Below are 19,977 nucleotides of genomic sequence, written 5' to 3'. Positions count from 1 at the left end.
GGAAAAGTCCAATCAAAGACCTCTCCTCTGTGTTTGAGAGTCGGACAGAAGGACGTCCATATGCTTTGTGGGATTTTAGTCCTTTTATGTCTTGAGCAGTGAGAGTTTCTCAGCTGATGCCCTTTGAGGTGCAATGTGCCTCGCAGAGGGAATTCAGCATCGACTGACCTAGATCTGACAGCGCCAGCGAGAGAGAGAGAGAGAGAGAGAGAGAGAGAGGGGAAGAATGTGCTGCTTTATGGTTTAGATGAATGAAATATGGTCTATTTTATGGCTCTTAACAAGACAGCAGCACTTGACAAAAATGACTTTAACCCATGATGTTCAGAAATATTACTGATTCAAATGGGTAGCAAAAAGAAGCTGATTGTAAATAGTCACATTCCAGCATGACAAAAACTACCCGGCCCCCTTACAAAAGAGTACTGTATACGGTACAGTGATAGTATCAGATGGTGCTATATCATGTTACTGCTGGATTACCATATTCATATACTATGTTATATACATGCCTTAAGTATACAATAAAATCGTTATAGATTCTGATTGGTCAATTGCAGCATTCAGATATTCATGTCATCCATGAAGCTGTATATGCAACACTCTCATGGCAATTCGTAAGTAGCCTATTTTATGTTTTGGCGAAATGGTTAATTCGCATGGATTTGTATCATATGTTTTCATACAAATCATCAGTGTTGGGGGTAGTAACACATTACAAGTAATGCGAGTTACGTAATCAGATTACTTTTCCAAGTAACTAGTAAAGTCATGCATTACTTTTAAATTTACAAGAAAATATCTGAATGACTTTTTCAAATAAGTAACGCAAGCTACTTGGTTTTCCAATTTATTCACGGACAGCTGTCCCCATGTTGAGAGAAACCGGGAGTACAGTAAGTACAGAGGCACTTCCATCAGCCTGAGGTTTATTCAGGTCACTTTTGATGTGAAAAGCCTTTACAGTTGCCAAAAATATAACTATGGGTTTTTTGTTATTAAAAAGCAAATAAGCAAGCCCAGCCCAGGCAACTAAAAGTAACGCAAAAGTACACAATTAGTTACTTTTTTATGGAGTAACACAATATAGTAATGCATTACTTTTAAAACTATCTTTCCACAACACTGTAAATTCATACGCAATTGCGACCTTAAAAAATAGTTGCGTTTTCTCGTGCGATTTGGTCCACTTCGTTGTGACTATGAAACTTTCATGTCTCTCATATCACATTGCGAACTTGTGCTCGTTTCATAGAAACGTAACTGGTGCCATTCATAATTTGTATGAATCGTACACTGTAAAAAATGACCGTGAATTTAACGGTAAAAGACTGTAAAAATGCTACAGTAAAATCCTGTTAAATGGTTAACGGTAAATTCCCCTACTATATACGGTGAAAAACTGTATTGGACATTACATGTATTGGACATTAATTTTACGGTAGTATACTGTTTTTGGAAGTGAAAAAGACCGTATCATTTACAGTGAATAACCGTAAATTGACATTCCCGGAGTTCCCTGCGTTACATTTCAAATTTGATGTTTTTTTGTTGAAATAACTATGTTTCTTTTTAGTTTTTTCTTATCAGTTTTGTATATTAGCGTTGTGCGTTACACCTAATGTTGTTCAGTTAATGTTTATTGCATTATTTCAGTTTCATGTGTGTTACCATGATGGTGTTTGGTGTTTGTGTGAATGACACTGTGCACCTTCTATATATGTTATTATTTAAAAGCTGCTTTTAATGGGCTTTGTTTCATCATGTGACTTTCTCATCACCATCTGCATTTGGTGGTTATCAGTGTATTACAAAGGTACAAAACAGATTTTAGTACTTCAATAGGTTGGTATATAATAACATTTTATCAGTTAATGAAATTACGGTATTTAACTGTAAATTTAAGTTAAAACCGTAAAACCTAAAACGTTGCTACCGTATTTTTTACGGTAAAATTCCGGCAACCACAGCTGCCGGTTTTCTACCGTAAATTTTACGGAATTTTTTTTACAGTGTACAATCTCATTTGTATGTTTTTGTACAATGCTTACGCCTCCCTGACGGTTAGTTTTAGGCGTGGGGTCGAAGGTGAATCTTCATGCTTGTTTTTTGTTGTTGTTTCAATACAAATCACATCGAACAAATTCATAGACAAGTAGCACCCTGTAAAATAGTTGCGTATGAGATTGAGTTTGTGTATCAGTCCTCTCGTATAACATCGCGAACCTGTGCTCTTTTTTCTTAGAAACGCAACTGGTACCACTAATTTGCATGAATTTGTACAATCTCATTTGTATGTTTTTTATTAACTGCTTATGCCCCACTGACGGTTAGGCATGGGGTTGGGAGTAGATCTTCATGCTTATGTTTTTTCCAATAAAAATCGCACATTCCCATTGTACAAATTTATGAGAAATCACCTTGTGAAATAGTTGCGTTTTTTCATTAAAATCACATTTGTTCAGTCCGCTCATTCTGACTGAAACTGGCACTACTTTGAGGTCACTTGTGTTGCCTTACAGACTATCATTTCATAAAAATCTAACTGCTGCCACTAATTCGTATAAATTTGTACGATCTCGTTCGTACATTTTCGCACGATCTGCTTATGCCACAACAAGGGTTATAGCTGAGGCATGAAGTTGGGGGTGGATCTTCATACTTAGGCGTTTTTTTTTCTTCTAAAAAGCATACATTTCAACAATTGGGTTTGTATATCAGTCCGCGTGTCCTGACTGCTCTCATTTCATAAAAACGTAACTGGCAGCACTATTTTTTTTATTTTTGTACGATTGACTTGTTCCCCACTGACAGTCAGCAATAGGTGTGGAGTGTTAGGGGTGCATTTTCATACTTATTTTCTTTTAATCTTACATCTCAATACAAATTTCGTCGTACAAATTCATACACAATCGGCACTTTGTAAAACAGTTGCATTTTCTCATGAATTTGGGTTTGTGTATCAATCCGCTCATCCTTACTGAAACCGGCACTACTTTCATGTGTCTTGTTTCATAAAAATGCAACTGCTGCCATCTAGCCTCTCAGTTACTGTTTGTAGTGAAAACAACCCTAGAGGACTTCAGTATTAATACTACTGTAATATTAGTGTTCGTTGCTAAGAAGATTGTTTTTGAGGGATCTTAATGGACTATTTTTCTTAGTGGAGGCTTCAAGATAACTGGCTACTAAATTATATTTTATAACCATGTTTTTTTTATTTTTGGTGAGTAGATTAGTAATATGTGAGAATTAATATGTGTGTAAAATGTACAGTTAATAGCAAAATAAACATCTTGCATATCGACTGGCATTTGAGTCACATGTAGTTGTTTTTGAGGGCACCAAAACCCAGAATAATTTCTCAAATATTAGGCATATTTGACGTCAACCACAAAACATATTAGTTAAAATAAAATTAATTTTTTACTTTAGAGTACCATTAAGTCCTCAAACTCAATCATCTGTCTTACATTTGCATGATGGGTTTAATGTGGGTCTGTGTGCATTTTCCTTCTTTTCTCTCCGCTTTTAATTGCTTTTGGCTCATCTTGTGCTTTAACTCAGTATAGACACTCAACTAAATTCAGGGTTTAGCTGTAATTAGTGCTTAATTTGATCATGTTTTTGTGCTCGTGCAAACCAGTCCATTTTCTCAGCGAAACAGCTCTTCATTTTCCCTCGTTCGGTTTCTCAGAATGAAACGAGATGAAGAAGCTGTTTGTCTCAAGATGCATTGTACTAAGAAACCCTTTAATGTGCCTTCTGGAAACCAGTTAGCGTTTAAGAGGTTGTGGAGTTCATTTGTGTATATCTTCAAGAAGAAAAGCTCAGCGTGTGGCGTCAGTACAGGCTCTTGAAGCTTCTCAGACTGCATCTGAAAAATGACTGCTCCTGGTTTCTCATGGCTTAATACGCTGAAATAAACGTCACCAGAGGGAGAAATGACTACGGCCACTGGAGTGTTTGTCTCTGGGAACTGCGTTTTCAGAGGGCAGGAAACTTTAGAATTGAAATATAAAGACCTTCATGCTGGACAAAGCACAAAGCTTGTGTCCAAACCTAATTAAGACCTTGTACAGAAAGTATTTTGTCATCATGAAGGACTGTAGCAGTGCTTTAGTCCGGCAAACATAATGAGATGCACCACGGCGTCCGAGAATCGGTTTAAATTAGCTGTTCTGTAAGATGCTTTCTGACTTACTTGGTTCTGATTGGTCAATTACAGCACTCTGTGGTCAAAAATGTGACCGTTGAGCTATAGTTTAATGTCTCTCCCATCACTCCATGCTCTCGTTCTTCCCATATAATAAACTATTTCAACTTTAATTAATATTTTGTGTGTACTTATTTACTTGTTAAGTAGCTATGAAATTAAAAGGATTTAAGTGTAATTTACGTACTTTTTCTAATATAAAATGTATGTTTATGTTTGGGCAGGTTCATGAATATATTCATATGGCCAATAATATTAATAAAACACTCCCCCTTTTTATTTTTTTCATACATTTTGGAATATGCCAAGATTTTTGCAAATTTGTAATTCTGTGTGTTTATTTATATATATATATATATATATATATAAATTTATTATAATTTGCTACTAAATATCTCAAATAAAAAATGACTGCATCTTTTTTTCCAGTAAAATACCTAAAAATCTCTGAAGTATCGACAGATCTTTTCTTCCATATGATGATGTACATGAGTGAAACAGATTATGAAATTTTTTTTATTTAAATAATAATGATAATAATAAAATAAAATGTAGAGTGGGACTACATTTACATCCATTGTTTGTTGATTGGTTGGAGTCATCACTGGAATATCCAGTTATGACAATTTGATTAAAAAGATTAAAAAAAACAAAAAACATTTAAATTAAACATGCACAGATGAATTCACAATATAATCAATAATATGCATTAAAGAAATAGATAGGATGAATTTCCACTTAATGCCAACTTTAAATTCAGTGCACTGGCAGAATGTTATATTTTTCTTAGTAAATAAACCTGCCAATGCATCAAGGAAAATCCACCCATACTAAAGATACATCTCTAAAAAGGTCTTTATTTATTAAGCAAAATTGCTTCTTGAGAAAATGTATCTTCTTTAAAGAATTTGTAGGTATTTAAACTGGAAAATAAGACAAAACCCCACAGATTTTTGCAGTGAGGTCACAAAGACCCCTTTTTTATCCAGACGGATTGATACGAATCTGAAAGTTGCATTGCAGCCGGGCAATCTTGTGCTTTTCACCTGTGCTGCATGCTTCTGCACAAACACACGCTGAAAGTTGCATTGCAGCCGGGCAGTCTTGTGCTTTTCACAAGCACTTCCAGTCTGGAAACACATCACCTGTGCTGCATGCTTCTGCACAAACACACATGTTAAAATCACAGCTTGAGTGTGTGTCATGGATCACCGGACACATTAGGGCAGCAATACAGCGATGCATCCCGTATGGAAACCACAGACACACCCACAATACATGGTGAGGAAGAAACATTAGTGGATGGTTTTGTGGCTGATGCTGGAACAGGTTGTTTGATGCAGCAGTCTCAACGGTGAGACAGCAGCACTGACAGTGGGCAGGCGGGAGAGAGACAGAGACAGACAGAAAGAGAGAGACCGAGAGACGGTTGAGGCAAGAGGGGAGGGACGGGGTGAGTGAGAACATAAGACAGAAAGGCAACGGACGATCACAAAGAGAGTAGAAAAGAAGAACAAGAGTAGCGAGAGAACAGAGGAGAAGAGAGAGAGAAAGAGACAGAGCAGGACAATCCGAAGCTCAAAATGCCTCCCAACTTCGCCGGCACCTGGAAAATGAAGAGCAGTGAGAATTTCGATGAACTTCTGAAAGCTCTCGGTAATATTTCATTTCATCTGTTCAGCTGAGCTTCAGGTAGTCATGTTAGAACATCTCGAGAGATGTTTGAGACTAGATTCGGCTCTCCGGGAAGATGTTATCGTACGGTAGAATGCGAGAGGGCTGATTATTCACATTTATCACGATGGGCAATGTGGTTAAAGTTAACTGAGGGCTTTGTGTTTGATACATTCACTTCAGCGATTTGTTTAACTGTAAGACAGCAGAGCCATTTGGAAAGAAACATCCGAGTGGAATCAGACAGCCTGGAGCAAAACCCTGGGTGTGACAGTGACAATTCTGACATTTATGCATTTGGGCAGATGTTTTAGGGATTGCCTTATATCTATATGCATGTTACCTTGCATCAAACCTATTATGGTGGTAACAGTTGAGCTGAGGAACAATTTTTTTCTTTTTCAAACCTTAGGACATTTAATGTTGAGCTTAGTTCATTTAGGTATCAACTTTGTCTCAAACAATGTAACAATTTTCTATTTTAGTTTTTTATAACTCCCAACTTCGCCGGCACCTGGAAAATGAAGAGCAGTGAGAATTTCGATGAACTTCTGAAAGCTCTCGGTAATATTTCATTTCATCTGTTCAGCTGAGCTTCAGGTAGTCATGTTAGAACATCTCGAGAGATGTTTGAGACTAGATTCGGCTCTCCGGGAAGATGTTATCGTACGGTAGAATGCGAGAGGGCTGATTATTCACATTTATCACGATGGGCAATGTGGTTAAAGTTAACTGAGGGCTTTGTGTTTGATACATTCACTTCAGCGATTTGTTTAACTGTAAGACAGCAGAGCCATTTGGAAAGAAACATCCGAGTGGAATCAGACAGCCTGGAGCAAAACCCTGGGTGTGACAGTGACAATTCTGACATTTATGCATTTGGGCAGATGTTTTAGGGATTGCCTTATATCTATATGCATGTTACCTTGCATCAAACCTATTATGGTGGTAACAGTTGAGCTGAGGAACAATTATTTTCTTTTTCAAACCTTAGGACATTTAATGTTGAGCTTAGTTCATTTAGGTATCAACTTTGTCTCAAACAATGTAACAATTTTCTATTTTAGTTTTTTATAATTAATATTATATTATATATTAATATAATATATTAATAATTTAAATTAGCTGTTATTTTTATATTTTCAGTTCTCATTTTAATTTTAGTTGAAGTTTTACTAATTCTGCTATGAGTTTTTGTCATTTGTCGTTTTTTATTTTTTATTAATATTTAAATATTTCTGTTTTTCTTTTGCAAATAATAAATTGTTTTTAAATAATTATTTTAAATTATTAAATATTTAAAAAAGCTAAAAAAAAAATTTCTAAATATTTAAATATTTCTATTTAGTTTTATTTTTATTTCTTTTTTTTGTTGTCATTTTAGTACTTTAACTTGTTTAATTCAGTTAGTCACCAAGGCAACATTTCTCATTTTTGTTTAAATGTTTATAATTAATAATTTAGAAATATTTTTTAAGTTGTTTAATTTATGTGATTGTCAAGATCTCTAGCTGGAGTGACCACGAGCTCCGCTAGAGGGCACCCCATCCTATACACATTTACCATTAACCACACTATAATGCTGCGTTCACTCCATATCGTAATTAAAGTAAGTTCAAGATGACAGCACGTGACGTTCTACTCGGAGCTGTTCACATCCTCGGACGCGGAATTATGCTTTTCTATGGCAACACTATTAACGCCTAAACAGAGCCTACGGTGGTCAGGTGGTACAGCGGTCACGTGGTACATGTCGTAGCTCTCAGAAAACTCCCAGTTCACAAGTTGTAACTACGAGTTCTACGGGGACGTGAACGCTTTTTACAAGTTGGAATCTCGTAATTACGGGAATTCCGATATGGCGTGAACGCACCTTAAGAATGGCACACACACACTCTCACATCGCTGGTGACTGAATGTTTAGCCCTTCCATGTTTCCTAGTTTCCTAGATTTTGCCTTTCTCATGTTTTGATCCTTAGACTGTTACTTTTTTTTTTATTTATTGCTGCCTGCCCTGACCTTTGCCTGTCTTGTGGATCACTCTTTTGCCTGTGCCTCGGATGTTATTGTTTGCTGGTGTTTGACCCTGCCTGTTCTGACTACGATCAATGGAAAAAAGCCTCGTTTTTGGATCCCCAACTTCGTCGTCACGACTCCCTTCGTTACATTAATAATAACAACACTGTCCCAAAACGTAGTCACAAATATCAAAATTATTCACATACAATAAAAGTATAGAGAAAAACTTAAAAATGGGAAAAATGTCTAGGTTTTTTTTTTTTAAGAAAAGATCTCCATTTTGTCCCTATAAGAGCAAATGCAGATATTAAAATTATTTCATTTTGAGTTTTTCTTAATGGACAGGTTAAAAATTGGCTTTACACTATTTTGTGAGATTATGATTTTGCATGATGCAAAGGAGCATTGCTGCCTGCCCTGACCTTTTCCTGTCTTGTGGATCACTCTTTTGCCTGTGCCTCGGATGTTATTGTTTGCTGGTGTTTGACCCTGCCTGTTCTGACTACGATCAATGGAAAAAAGCCTCGTTTTTGGATCCCCAACTTCGTCGTCACGACTCCCTTCGTTACATTAATAATAACAACACTGTCCCAAAACGTAGTCACAAATATCAAAATTATTCACATACAATAAAAGTATAGAGAAAAACTTAAAAATGGGAAAAATGTCTAGGTTTTTTTTTTTTAAGAAAAGATCTCCATTTTGTCCCTATAAGAGCAAATGCAGATATTAAAATTATTTCATTTTGAGTTTTTCTTAATGGACAGGTTAAAAATTGGCTTTACACTATTTTGTGAGATTATGATTTTGCATGATGCAAAGGAGCTGCATAAGAGTGTTTTTTGATTGCAAACTGATGTTAATGTGGCAAATTCTGACAAATGTTGCTGGTTTTAAACCACAAATGCTGAATCTTTCTGAGGTGGATACTGGGATGAAGTGAGGAACACCCAGAATGAGAGAGAAATGATGAACTCGCTCACCCGCTCAAGTCTTTCTGTAAAAACCATGCTACGGTCCAAACCAGAGCAAAAACTTTTCAAACACTCCCAGAATTCCTCAGATTCATCCTGAGGGATCCTCCAGCATTTGTGGAGTTTTGCATGGCAGAGAATTGAAACAAAGTCTTCTGTGGACATTATAATTGAAGAGAACGGCAAGCCTGGAATTATATAAAATTAGAATCAGGGCTAAAACAACAGTCCAGGGTAGCAGAATGTTTTCTTAGTATTTCCGCTTGTGAAAGCTTTTTCTCATTCCTTCCAACTTCACAATTTTGCATATTTCACAAAATGCACTAGAAGTATGTACTTCACCGACGATGGGAAAGTACATTTTGTACATGTAAGACAGTGTGTTAGACACACTAATACATGAGAAATAGTGTTTAAATGCAGCTTTGTATTTTGCATGTTGGTTCGTTTAGTTTAGCTATTGTAATTACCATAAAATGCACTATTATTTTACTCTTTGGTTTATAAATTTGAAACTGTGCAACCCAGGTGTGAACGCTATGCTCCGGAAAGTGGCCGGCGCTGCTGCAGCCAAACCGCACGTGGAGATCCGACAGGATGGAGAGCAGTTCTACATCAAGACCTCCACCTCGGTACGCACCACTGAAATCAACTTTCGCATCGGAGTGGAGTTTGACGAGGAGACGGTGGACGGCAGGAAATGTAAGGTGAGTCACAGCGACGGCTGACATCAGAAATGAGACGCTGACCTTCACAGCGAGCAGTTAAGCCCCTTAAAAACCACCTGAGCTCCAGAACACATAAACAACAGCCATTCGATAACTATAGGACAGAATTACAGATGGATAAAGAGTAGAGATGCCGCACAAAATCTCCATAGCAAAATTAACATCAAGGAGCAGCTCATTTGAATTTTAATGAACATGAGTTTGAGTTAAACTTGAATTATTTTCTTATCCTTCCCAGATCAATAAATAAAGAGATTTCTTTCCCAAAAATTGTTTACATTTTTTTTTTCAAAATAGATTTTTAATGAGTCATATTTATAAATGTCATTTTTAAAAATTTATCTATCTATCTATCTATATATAAAATATCAATACCAATATATTTATTTTTACAATATTTCATATAGGCTATTACAAATGTGTGCATATAGATTTCTTTAACTTCAACTGTATTCATAATTTCAAATAGCGCTGTATTGTATTTAAAAAATGTATTTCAATTTAATTTTTACTTACATTTTTTAAATTACACGCACACACACACACACATATAATACTGTTGAATAATATAATATATCATATACATGTACTATCAGAAATATTAGAAAATTATCTATATATTAGCCATTTAAAAAAATATTTACTGACATTTTTGAAAGCTAGCGAAGGTTAATTAGAAAATACAGCTAGTTGACAACACAGTAGAGATGTTTTCTGATTAGAAAACATGTTAAAACATATTAAATCATAATAAACAATTACAAAATTTGCTCTTTTGTGGGACAAGTAGTTCATTTATTCCCTTACGAGTAAACTTGTACCCTTCTTGCTTTTTCGAATACTTTTTTTTTTGTTGCTTAAAATTCAATGTTGTAACGTTGTGATTTATTTCAGAGCTGCTTGGTTTGGTTCATAGTTTTAAAGTATTTATTTAAGAATTTTTTTTAAATGACATGTGGAGAACATTTATTGTGTACAACACACTTCCGAGAAAAATTTTGAGCTTACCTGTAGTACCTGTAACAAAACTCTGTTAATGAAAACCGCTGTTTTTCTACTAATTTCCCCAGACATCATGGACTCTGATTTCAGAAGACACTCCCACAAACACGTTTATGTAGATTTACATTAGTTCAGCTCACATCCATCAGGACAAATTAGCCACTAATGTGAGCATCAATTTCCTCAGCATGAGTTTGTCCATCTACTCTAATGTCCCTTCAGATGAATCTTAATCTCTCTATATCGTCTGATAATCGGGTGTTCACATGTTTTGACGACGTGCAGTTTTTTGTTGTCCAATTCCACTCTGTAACCCGAGCAGATCTAGCGATCCTTCCATTCACGTTCAACAAAAGCCATTCTACACAATAAAATCTAGAAACCGAGAAGTGAAACCCTTATATTTTATTTCACTGACCTTAACAGTGTCATCTCACCAAGCAAAATGATGGCGTCATCAAACTGTGAGAAACCTAAACCAGGTTTCAGACTGCAAAGCCCAGCAGAGAGCGAGTTTGAACAACTATGGGGTGTTTTTGTACATGAAAACCCAAAAATTAGACAAGGACAGAAGGGTCACTAGTTGCAAATACACTCTTAAAAATAAAGGTTTCAGAAGGGGTTTTTGCAGTGATGCCATAGAAGAACTATTTTTGGTTTTCCAAAGAACCTTCCAGTGAACTGTTCTTAAAAGATCCGTTTATTTCTTAGTGGGAAGTACAAAAATTACTGAAAGGAGGTGCAACCAAAAATTAAAAAGCCATATCAATTGAAAAAGGTGCAGCACTCACTCTTTAAGGGGTGAAAACTTTATTGATTAAAATGACATTTCGGCCGTTATCAAGGCCTTCATCAGATATCAAGAACAGCAATACCAAACCATGCTTTAAACATTCGTGTAATCAGCAACAGGTGTGTCCACTCTGCCAATTAGGGGAGTGGCTTAGGGGAGTGGCTTCTTAGTGGGAAGACAATCTATACTCTTAAAAATAAAAGTTCTTTATTGGCATTGGTAGTTCCAAGAAGAACTTTTAAGATCCATGGAAACTTTCCATTCCACAAAAGGTATTTATAGTGGAAAAAGGTTCTTCCAATTATTAAAATGTTCTTCACACTATAAAAATGGTTCTTTTGGGAACTCAAAGTGGTTCTTCAATGGCATCACTGTGAAAACCTCATTTGGAACCTTTATTTTTAAGAGTGTAAAGAACTTTTTTCCACTATAAAGAACCTTTTGTGGAATGGAAAGGTTCCATGGATGTTAAAGGTTCTTCATGAGAAAGCTCTCGGATTTCATCAAAAATATCGTAATTTGTGTCCCGAAGATGAACGAAGGTCTTATGGGTTTGGAACAACATGAAGGTGAGTAATTAATGACACAATTTTCATTTTTGGTGAACTATCCTTTTAAGAGCGTCTCTCAATCATTAAAGGTAGGGTATGTGATTTTTCAAAAACACTTTAGAAAACTGATTCGGGCCGAATAGCAAAACAAACTTGTAGCCAATCAGCAATAAGGGGCGTGTCTACTCGTGATGTGGAGGAGAGAGCTTTCAGTGCATGGGACGGACATTAGCCGAGCCGAGCGACAGAAAGATAGAGATGGCGGATAAAAAACAAAAGAGGAAAACGTCTGCGGAACGATAAGGCAAGAAGTAGGACCCGTGTAAATATCGGATCAGCTTTCCAGCGCTGGAGAGAACTCAAGGAGCGGAGGCCTGCGATCGGACGCCGAGGTTGCTTTGTTTCTTCTCAATAGGTGAGTAACACCGTGTCTACAACAGCTAAAGTCTGCCTACACTGGACGCGATCAAACGACCGTTGAAAACCATTTGAAATTTGTGTCAGCACGTCATTAATAGAACCCGGCAGCAGTTTTCTGTCGGGGATTTGTTGCGCCGCGCCGCTCACGTCCGTAGACACGGTGTAACATTGGTTTTGCTTTGTTTCACAGAACTAATCGTTGCCTGGGTTGCGTACGTATATGTGGGGCGGAGCTATCAAAATAGGGGCAAGACCCTTTTGGGGTAGGGGCGTGTTTGTTTTGGTGATTTCAAATATCAACATTGGCTACCAGAAATCGCTTACTCTGCCTTTAAGTGAATCATCAATCAAGTGAACAGCCTACTTGAATAACATCTTTGGACATTATAGGTGCGTGTATAATTGCCTGAAAATCTGTCTTTGTAGGCAACTCATTAGGTTTCGAGAAACAGCTACTGTCTTTTAATTTGCTGGGACTTAATAAGGACATCTTATTAAATCAGACAATGCGGAATAATCAGAATGGTTGATTCCCAAGAAATGTAGTCTTTGAGAATCCTTTTTCATGGAACTGGCTTTGTTGTGAGACAGACAGAAAGACGTAGTGAAAGGATTTGACTTCATTTTGTTCTGGAACAGACAGCAATGGGAGGGGGATTATTTGGGAGTCTAGCAGCAACTGAGAGTCACGTAGATGCCTGTCTCAAGCATTTTGTGAGCGGAGACATCATCAAGGGTGTGTCTTTCTGACCTACCTACACTTTTGGGAACAAAATATCTGAAAATGTCCCAAAAAGCTAGCTGATTGGGAAGAGCTGGACCATCGGCTTCTAAAGCATCATGGATAAATCCCACCATGAAAATGACAAAATAAATGTTCTTATTGACGTTGATGGTTCCATGAAGAACCTTTAAAATCCATGGAATCTTGCCGTTGCACAAGAGGTATTTATAGTGAAAAAAAGATTCTTTATATTATTAAAATGTTCTTCAGATTAAGAAAAAACGGTTATTTTAAGAGCTGTTTACTGAAAGGTTCTTTGGGGAACCAAATGGTTTTTTTTATGGCATCACTTTTAAAATCTCCTTTTTGGAACCTGCGAGTGCAATAATCGGACCAAATAAGTCAGGATATAGAAAACATAATTAGTAAAATGTCAAACAGTAGAAGTCAATGTCTCCATCATGACATAAAAACAAGTGTGTGTGTGTGTAAAATGGTAGTGCCGTCTCATGCTGGGCACTTTATTACAGAGAGCATTACTCACACCCCATCTGCACTGCAAACACTTGAAGTAACATGCCAAAACTGCAACGCACCCATTGCAAGCAACAAAGCTGTGTGCCGCGCACCTGCAATGTACAGCTTTCGTAATTATAATGTTCCTGCTGACATTTTTAGCTATAAAGTGACCAGAAGTCATTCATTTTCAGTGAGAGTTGGCAACAAGTGTGAAGCAACAAGCTTTTTGATTGAATTCTATATTAATGGCCCCAGTTACAAGAGTTGGAAAATGGGTCTCATACCCTACAGCCGTTCACATGCACATATTTTTCTGTAAAAAGTTTTTTCAGCAATGAGCATCGATAAGCTCACATTAAAATGTATTCAAAATGTATTAAGAACCAAATTAATACAATTCAAAACTAAATAAAACCTCAAGGGCCATATTTACTATCAGCTTGCGTCAGGATTTACTAAAGATAATTACTAGTGCTAAATAAAGATAATACACTAGTACTAGTGATAAAAAAGGCGTGGACAGTTATTTTTATGACTCACCTTATTGAATATGCATTTGTAGGAGTTTCCCTTTCGATCAGTAAATTAATGGGAGGAGAGTATTTAAATTAATCACGTGACGTGATTTACTAAGATTTGCGCTTGTCAATTCACTGGTATTTGTGGCATTATTTAACGCACAAAAAAGCATGTCTTAAATGAGGCGGTAATTTGCACTCAGAAGTGGAATGGAATGCCCTCTCAAGTTAGAGTTCCGACTCTGAATCTCGGAGGAATCGCAACAACTTCAGAATCCAATATGGCTGCTCAGTGCATCTTCGGAAGAGAAACAGTAGCAATATATTGTTTATTAGCACTTGTCGTGTCTCAATAAACTCAGTGGTGCACACCTAATATCCAACCTTCAGCTATTTGTGGACATGATACTATGGCATTATCAGTGCAAAATACTGCTTTTTAAAAACTGTTTGCACTACAAACCAGTGTGTTCATAATTAAGATAATAAATTAAAATAATATAGACACACCAATTTACAATATCAAGCAGCAAAACCAGCTGTTTTGTACTGCTAAAAATAGCTGGAAGCAGATGACACCGGAAGCCAGACCCATAAAATTTACAAATGGCCGCGCCCACTCTTACGGAAAAATAAGGTGGATAGAACACACTTTTTAACGGTGGCAAAGTAATTACTTATTCAAAAGAATACCTTCAGACATGCAATTTCTGACACAGCTCAATATCTTCTTGGAATTGTCATTGTGAAGACACTTCTTACACACTATAAAATGACAGAGAAGAGTGTATTAGTAGGCGAATTTTTTTTGCTTGCGCACTTAGCTTTTCGAAAACCTGGCTGCACTTGCTCTGAGAGTTTACGCGTGCGAAAGAAAGAACACGAGCGGCTACCGAACGAAGGCAAGAACACATTTATTTTATTTATTTCACACCTGTTGTAAAACGCAGAGTTTGCGGGCGAACTTTTTCTGCGCACATAAATACGCACACTAAACATAATAATGAATAAGTAATGTTCCAATATTTGTTTTGATGTTGGCATTATTGTATAAAACATGACATTTAAGCCCTTTATTTACCTCAGTTGTCCTGTTGTCGTTGGGGGATAGAGACGTTAGCAGGAAGGGGACTGGAAGTAATCCAGCCGTTCTTAGGGCCGGTTGCTATAGAGACAGACCGCTCACCTGCCACAGGGCAGAAGGCTCTCACACACACACACGCACACACACACACACACACACACACACGTTTATGTACACAAACAAACTATATTGCGTACTGCAGGCTTTCTTTCTTGAGATGAACGTGAGACTAAACGACCATCAGTGAGAGAGACGGAGGGAAAATGAGACCGCGAGAAAAGATGGGTGGCCATGGTTTTTGGGAGAATAGAGACTTTACTATTGTTATTTTCTTTCATTTCAACTTCTATGTTTTTATTATTAGTTTGTTTTTCTTCATTTTTACTTTGTTACTTTATTGTTCAAACTCTCATTAGCTGCAGATGCTTTAACAATGCAAATGTACAGTCTTGGAATTTGTCATGCCAATAAAGCACATTAAACGGAGACAGAGAGAGGGATGATGGGATGTTTGCTTTGTATTGTACTCTTTATTGGAAGGGTTTTATGATTTAGCTGCCTGCACATACATTTACATTATGCATTTGGCAGATGCTTGTATCCAAAGCCACTTACAGTGCATTCAAAGTACATTTGATCATCATGTGCATTTCAATCAAACCCATGGTGTTGCAAGCGCCATGCTGTTCCAGTTGAGCTAAATACACATTAAATTGCAAGAGGGTGAAAAATATGTCCCTTTTCCAGTTTCAGATACATTAATATCATCCTCACTGCATCCCAAAGTTATGTCAAACTACCATAAACAATGCTATTCAGATTAATGCTCCATCAATATGGGTTTTTTTCAATGTGTTTTACTCTGTGTCCCGGTTAATGCACAGAGCTTAGATTGTAAACTAAGATGTGTGTGTCTGTGTCAGAGTTTTTGTTAGTCTGAGCGAGACGAATGAGTGTGTCAGGACGCTGTACACTGTCTCATTTTAAAGGGATTTTAGATCAAGCTGCATAAATTAGTTTAAAGACCGTGCCTGAGGCCAGAGAGAGAGAGAGAGAGAAAGACTGGCACAGAGAGGGATATGAACAGAGTCTGATTGCTGGTGCTGTTTTGCTGCAGTTCTCCGACACTGTTCATTTATCTGGGCCCTCCACACAAATGAGCAAATTTACTGAGCTATCACAATGAGGACATACCGTTGACTTCTGCGATTTTAGATTTTATATTTATAAATTGAATATATATTTCTATATTCATTAATAAAAAGAGACAACACCATTATATAGCCTATAATATAATTATATTATACATTTAATAAAACGATACATTATATACAATATACTAAATTGAAAAAATGGTTTAGGATTTACTTTGAAACAATTTCTATTATAAATACTAAAATAGTATTTCCTTGTAAAACCTACCCCAATAATCTTGATTTTTTTTTTTTACAGGGTATATTTATATTATAAATGTAAAATGTAATTTAAAGAGAAAATGGTTTAGGATTTACTTTGAAACAATTTCTATTATAAATACTAAAATAGTATTTCCTTGTAAAACCTACCCCAATAATCTTGATTTTTTTTTTTTTACAGGGTATATTTATATTATAAATGTAAAATGTAATTTAAAAAAAAGAAGAATTAAATTAACTCTATATACTTATTATGTATATAATAAGTATATAAAGTATGCATATTACTCCAAAGTGACAAAAAGTGTCTTTGATTCATGAATGAATCGTTCTTTTGAGTCAAATCAATAAATTGGTTCATCTGATTCACAAACTCAGTCTGAATGATTAGTTCTGGTATCTAAAAGCTTTCAAATCCAAATCACCGAGTCGATGAGTTGAATTTATGAACTGAATCTAATGATGAGAACGTCAGATCATTTTACAGACATTAGAGTTAAAATGTTATATTTTCAAGACCCAAATTTCCCGTACACATTCATATTCGCAATCTTTGATCATATTCCAAAGTAGAAAATAATTTTAATGCAGCAAAATATAAATGATGAGAAACACAAACGATTCGTTCTTTTGTACATTTGTCACAACCCAGGAGCAATAGTAAATCATCCATGAACCGACCCATCACTAATTGATTTCCGAATGAATCATTCAGTTTTTGCATATATTATAAGTTAATTATCATATTTACATATACTAACAAATACATTTCGGTCTGCAGAGTTTGGCCACGTGGGAGACAGAGAATAAAATCTACTGCAAACAGACGCTGGTGGCTCAAGACGGACCCGTTACATACTGGAGTAGAGAGCTGCGTGGAGACGAACTGATCCTGGTGAGAGACACAAACACACCATATCATCGCTAAGACTTCTTACAAGACTTCTTCATTTAAACATCAACTTGGTTGTAAAGAAAACAAACTAAATCCTTACTGAACCACTTTGTTAACACACACACAGCTTTGTCTGCTATTTGGAGATTGTAAAGGAAACGGTTGTTTCTGGTGTTCACTGGATGAATTTACAGCCTCTATGGCTGAACGGTTGTTCATATGAGAGATCACTGTGATCATATTTTATGACTTAATGTTTATTGCATTATTTCAGTATCATGTGTGTTACCATGATGGGGTTTAGTGTTAGTGTGAATGACACTGTGCACTTTCTATATATAAGTATTGTAAGTTCTGGCAACCACAGCTGCCGGTATTTTACCGTAAATGTCAGATTTTTTTTTTACAGTGCAGGAAACACAGCCTATGGATTTATTTCCATTTAGCTTTACATTAAGACAGAAGGTGGGTGTGAGATGTTTAATGGAGCAAATCGATCTGAGAGGAATCTGCGTAGCCTTCGCCTAAAGTTTTGGCCACAAAAAGGGTACGAAATAGGGAATTAACTTCTATTTTTCAAATGTGGATTGTCATGCTTAGGAGGTCAAACAGAAGTTTACAAAATTTACTTTCTAGTCTTTTTCTGTGGAGTTTTAACCCTGATATCAAATATTTGGGAAATGTCACGCCAAAACCCTAAATTGTATGATTTTGTTGTTTATAAAAATTTAAACAGAAGATTTATTTAAAAGGTGGATTAAACTTATGCACCTATTTTCTTCTTTCTTTGCCAACAGGGTTGAATGGTTGAGCTTGACAAATGTATTGTACTACACTACAATTAGTGTAAAAATTGATAAAAGTATTTATTTGTTTTGCACTTTCAATAATAAAATATGAACAACCCATCCTAAAATTATTATAATATACTATTAAAAATGATTATACATGTATAATACGATTAACATACACCACTGTTAAAAAAACAAAAACAAGAAATGAATAATGCATGGATTAAAGGATGCATTAAATTGATCAAAAGTGACAGTATAGATATTTATAATGTTACAAAAATACTTAGTTTGTTCTTTTGAACTTTCTGCTCATCAAAGAATTCTGAAAAGAATGTATTCAAGGATTCTACAAAAGAATGAAGCAGCACAAGTGTTTTTGACATCAGCATATTGAATGATTTCTGAAGGATCACGTGACACTGAAAATTCAGCTTTCCAATCACAAGAATAAATTCAAATTTAAAATGCATTAAAATAGAAAACATTAATTTTAAATAGTAATAAAATGTAGCAATATTAGTTTTCCCCCCTGTATTTTAATCAAATAAATACAGCCCTAGTGAGCAAAAGAGACTTCTTTTAAAAACATTTTAAAATCGTACCGAACACAAACTGTTGAATGGTAGCGCATGTTTAGAACAAAGAGTGAAATCATCTTTTTGTGCAATTATAATTAAGAAAATTGTTTCTATTTAGGATACATGAAATGCTTGCCAAGCCTTAGAAAAACAAAGAGTCAGACATTTTATTCCAAAAATGTTTAAAATGTCATTCCACCACATAATACTTTCAAACGCAATACATAATGAAATGTTCATGACTCCCCTGTGATGGATGTTCACTGTTGCACATTATCGGAAGTGTGAGAGGAGTTTATTATCTAAAGGTCCACAGGGCTGAAAGCGCGAATAGTTGAAGAAACACCCATATGTGGGCCTTGATCCAAACTCAACAATAAAATAAGAGCGTCATGAATCGGCTCCGACCCCCGAGAACCAATGTCAGGCGCTTATTCAGGCTGAACACAGGAATGTGAAGGACTGTCCAAAACAAATGCAGGTCTGACCCAAATCAGAAGCGCTCACTTTAAATCTGACAGTCAGGCTGCTTGACATTTCTCACGGTTTGCTAAGTGAATTCAGAGCTCAACAATCCCAGAATGCAGCACTGATCGTCTTTGGCGTTTCCCTGCAAATCTAGGACACATTTCCATAAGATAAATGTGCTTTGTTTAGTTTAGTCCAAAATAAAGCACAAAAGGGATTACGGGCGGCTTCGATTGTCTTTATTTCATAAGCACGACATGATAGGGTTTAACTGCAGGATGCTGGGCTGATCATCTCTGCAAAAGCTTCAAGAAAATGTCTTTGTTCTCATTCTCAGATCTTTGGGGCCGACGGTGTGGTTTGCACGAGGATTTACATGCGAGAATGAGGTGAAGTGGAGACAGCGGTCATGAAAAACGCAACCAAACAGCCCTGCATCCCGAGAAACCTTCTGTCTAGAAAAACCAGAACCCTTTCATTGCATGTCAGGCAGTGAACATGCATCCGTGCAGTGCATTGTGGGATTTCATTTCTTGTCATTCTGTTTGTTTCGCTCTCTTTGTCCGTTTCTGATCGCAAACAAAAAACAGTAATAAAAATGGAA

At 36.2% G+C, this 19,977-nt stretch overlaps 1 protein-coding gene across 2 annotated transcripts; it reads left to right on the top strand.

Moving 5' to 3' along the window:
• Window positions 1-5,771: 5,771 nt before the first annotated feature.
• On the top strand, window positions 5,772-19,977 carry LOC107727517 (cellular retinoic acid-binding protein 1-like). 2 transcript variants are annotated; one of them, XM_016537398.1, is made up of 5 exons: window positions 5,772-5,829; window positions 6,412-6,454; window positions 9,413-9,591; window positions 17,420-17,533; window positions 19,711-19,977. In XM_016537398.1, the coding sequence occupies exons 1-5, from the start codon at window positions 5,800-5,802 to the stop codon at window positions 19,759-19,761; spliced, it is 417 nt and encodes a 138-aa protein (XP_016392884.1). In that variant the 5' UTR covers window positions 5,772-5,799; the 3' UTR covers window positions 19,762-19,977. The 2 variants fall into 2 exon arrangements, with proteins under 2 accessions (XP_016392884.1, XP_016392894.1); XM_016537408.1 differs by lacking the exon at window positions 6,412-6,454 and having other exon boundaries at window positions 5,784-5,872.

The sequence above is a fragment of the Sinocyclocheilus rhinocerous genome, unplaced genomic scaffold (assembly GCF_001515625.1).
Source record: "Sinocyclocheilus rhinocerous isolate Xijiao unplaced genomic scaffold, SAMN03320098_v1.1 scaffold1605, whole genome shotgun sequence".
Lineage (NCBI taxonomy): Eukaryota > Metazoa > Chordata > Actinopteri > Cypriniformes > Cyprinidae > Sinocyclocheilus > Sinocyclocheilus rhinocerous.
Note: the sequence above shows the minus strand (reverse complement) of the source record. Positions and strands in the feature narration are given on the sequence as shown.